This window comes from Eucalyptus grandis, chromosome 7 (assembly GCF_016545825.1).
Source record: "Eucalyptus grandis isolate ANBG69807.140 chromosome 7, ASM1654582v1, whole genome shotgun sequence".
NCBI lineage: Eukaryota > Viridiplantae > Streptophyta > Magnoliopsida > Myrtales > Myrtaceae > Eucalyptus > Eucalyptus grandis.
The window spans coordinates 27,234,164-27,237,612 of record NC_052618.1 but is presented as its reverse complement, the minus strand read 5'-3'; the positions used below and the strand labels follow the sequence as shown (position 1 = coordinate 27,237,612).

Sequence of the window (3,449 nt, the reverse complement as noted above, 5' to 3'; positions counted from 1 at the left end):
TATATCCATTGATCCACAGATATCGTGATTCATGACTCTTGTGTCACGGGCCAATCGAGGGAACCTCTCGGGTCGTCCATCTTTTGGCACGTGACACTTGCATATGTCTACAAGAGGGAAAAATCAATCAACTTTTTATTATAAGAATATAACTTTCATTGAAATTGGATGTGGAAAGTTAATAGATAATAATAAACATATAAAATCAATTCCATACATCGCAAGGAGTTATCAATGCAACCAGTAGATTTTGTCGCTTATTGGTAGGTCAAAAATGAAGGCAAAGAATCAATTCACACGAGCCTGATCGGGCACGTGTGAACGTATGAATTGTTTCTCATAATTTTGATCCAGTCAATATCGTCCTTCCAGATGGAAGAAAATTGTATCTCACGAAACAACACCATCAAGCGTTAATATTTTCCGCATACGACGATGTCTAGGCAAGTACGAAGGGCATATAAAAGCCAGCAAAGTGATGCAAGAACACAATAAAAACTTCTGATCAACTCTCTCCCCATATCGAACCTGCTTCTATTCTATTTCAAAACTTAATGGGATCAGAAATTCTCTATGATTTGTCCCCAATGGTAAGGATTTACAAGAATGGCCGAGTGGAGAGACTCGTGGGCACCGAAACCGTCGATCCGTCGTTCGATGAGAAAACTGGCGTTGAATCTAAGGATGTCACCATTGAATGGGGCCCCACACCATGGTACCATGGACTCCTGGGCACCAAAACCGTCGATTCATCGTTCGAGAAGAAAACCGGCGTTGAATCTAAGGATGCCATCAGTGCACCGGCACCCAAACCATGGTACCCCGTCGTCTCCGGGAGACTTTACATCCCAAGAGATGCAATCGGTTCTCTCCAAAAGCTGCCTGTACTTGTGTACTATCACGGAGGAGGCTTCATAGTCGAGACCGCATGGTCACCGACTTATCACAACTATCTCAATGCCCTAGTCGCCGAGGCTAACGTCGTTGCCATCTCCGTTGACTATAGAAGGGCGCCCGAGCATCCTCTTCCAGTAGCTTATGAAGATTCGTTGTTCGCCCTCGAGTGGGTGGCCTCTCATTCTGCTGGAAACGGACCTGAGGAGTGGCTGAATTCTTGTGCCAATCTCAAGAAGGTGATCTCTCTAATTGGCTTACATAAAATAGTAAATCTGGGGATGAAACTCATTAGTTCATAGTATATTTAGCGTTTGTTTGGAATAGCTGCAGGTTTGATATATTTATATTGCGCTATGTACTTGTGAAGTACTATATCTTCTATATTTGGTGATACGTTTTAAAGTTATAGCACTTCAAAATTGAGTGACTAAAAGCTATTGCAGTTGCTGTATGAAATGGACTGATCTCGACGATTCTTGAAAATAGGTTCGTGTTCATCGCCTCATTCTATTAAGATAGGTTGAAGCCAATTACCAGAAAAAAAAACTGTTTGAATTTGTCTCCATTTTTTTAAAAAAACAGTTACTTAATATTGAATAAATACTATAGAAAAAAGAAAAATAAAGGTGACTTCGATATTGAAAAAACAAAAAAATCGACTTCAAACTTCAAAGTTAGAACAAAAAACCTCAAGGTAAAGATAAAGTCACACAAAAACTTGTTTGATAGAAATTCTTAAGATGAGTTTCGTTATAAAAATTATTTGTTTCATCAAGGGCGCCAGATTGTATGTTCAGATTGCAAAATGGCCTTTTGGCTGGGCGGTGGAGATTTAAAATTTGTCATTAATTAAATATAATAATGTTTTATAAATCTATCATGTATATAGTGATCGGCGGCATGAGTTTTCTCAAATAGTTGAAAAACAATTGGACCAAAATTTGGAAATCGTCATTCATTTCTGGTGGCTCAGAAACATGTTTGATATCTCCGAACTGTTGACATTTTTCTCTTGTTAACTGTTCATGACAGGTTCCTCAAGCAATGAGTTTGCACAACTAAGAAAATTCTCCTCTCTTGTTATTTAATTTAACTAACCCCTTTCAATAATAAATTAATAGGTGTTTCTAGCCGGAGAAAGCGCCGGCGCTAACATAATCAACTACATTGGCACCCGATTGGATATAAAAAGGCTTAATGGAATCGAAGTTCCGGGTGTCATGATGGTGCACCCTTATTTCTGGGGAAACCACCCGTTGCCTTCGGAGACCTGTGATCCCAAGACGAGGTCCTTCTACGAGATGTTCTGGCACGCGGCGAATCCCAAGACAACCGGGTGCGACGACCCGCTGATAAACCCAGGGAAGGACCCAAGGATCTCGAACCTGTATTGGAAGAAGGTCCTGGTATGTGTTGCTGGAAAGGATGTGTTGAGATATAGAGGGTTGTTTTACAAGACGATATTGAGGGCGCTTGGATGGTATGGAGTGTTGGAAGAGATGGAATCGCCAGGGGAGGATCATGTGTTCCATTTGTTGAATCCTACTGGCGAGAATGCTGTGAAGTTGATGAAGAGATTGGTCTCCTTCATGAACGAGGATGAGGATAAATAGGGTTGGACGTATTGTTGTTGGTAACTTCTTTTGTGTGTGTGTGTGTGGGTTAATGCTTGTGATCTCTGTCTCTATTCGTACTAAAATAACGAATTTTTCGGGATTTTTTTTTCCTTCTGGAAACATGATCTTTGTTTCCATATTGCATGCTCTAAACCCTTCTCCAATGTTTTGATTGTCTTGACAATAATTATTGATCCCAATGTTAAATATAGGGGAAGTTCCAAACTTCTCCCAACTTTCTAGTAATACATTTATCCCTAAACTTTCCACTGTTACTTGTGTTCAGAAAACTCCCTAATTTGTTTTGAAAATTAACAAAACCTTTCATAAGTGTTCAATGAATCTAATGAAAGTATTTTCAGGAGATATTCACGAAGAAATGATGGTCAAACTCTAATTATTACCATCCGGATATACATCTAAAGTTCTGAATATTCTTGTCAATGACATAAATATATGTCATGAATGCCATTAGACTCATATGAGGATATCAACAAACCTTGTACACGAGTATTGTCAATACATTTGGGATCTTTAGACTCTATGAGAAGTCTATTCAAACCCGGGAGTATTCAAACTCAAACAATATCTTATGATCAAAAGGACTATTCAGACTCAGGAAATTCAAAAATATATATCTCAATGGCTAGTAATCTAGCTTGGATTTCTTATGTAGAAAGTGTTGATTGTTTCTCAACCTTGAAGACTGTTCTACAACAAACTTACTCAAAGCAAGGATTCGTAAATTGATTGACAATCATTCAAAGACAATATAGTCTTTACAAACGAAGAGCTTTGCTTATGGAAACCTAACTTTATTTGTATGGGCAATTGAATCAATGGGAGATTCTGATCTAGTCACTTAAACAGCTACTAAATCTTCTTAAAGCATTCATGTCCAAAGGTTAGCTTGGAAGTTGAAGAGAATAAAAGAGA

At 38.6% G+C, this 3,449-nt stretch overlaps 1 protein-coding gene across 1 annotated transcript; it reads left to right on the top strand.

Annotated features, from left to right (window-relative positions):
* The first annotated feature begins 509 nt into the window (after positions 1-509).
* On the top strand, positions 510-2,576 carry LOC104453213 (probable carboxylesterase 12). The gene is made up of 2 exons (XM_010067736.3): positions 510-1,133; positions 2,019-2,576. The coding sequence occupies exons 1-2, from the start codon at positions 555-557 to the stop codon at positions 2,508-2,510; spliced, it is 1,071 nt and encodes a 356-aa protein (XP_010066038.2). The 5' UTR covers positions 510-554; the 3' UTR covers positions 2,511-2,576.
* Positions 2,577-3,449: the final 873 nt, after the last annotated feature.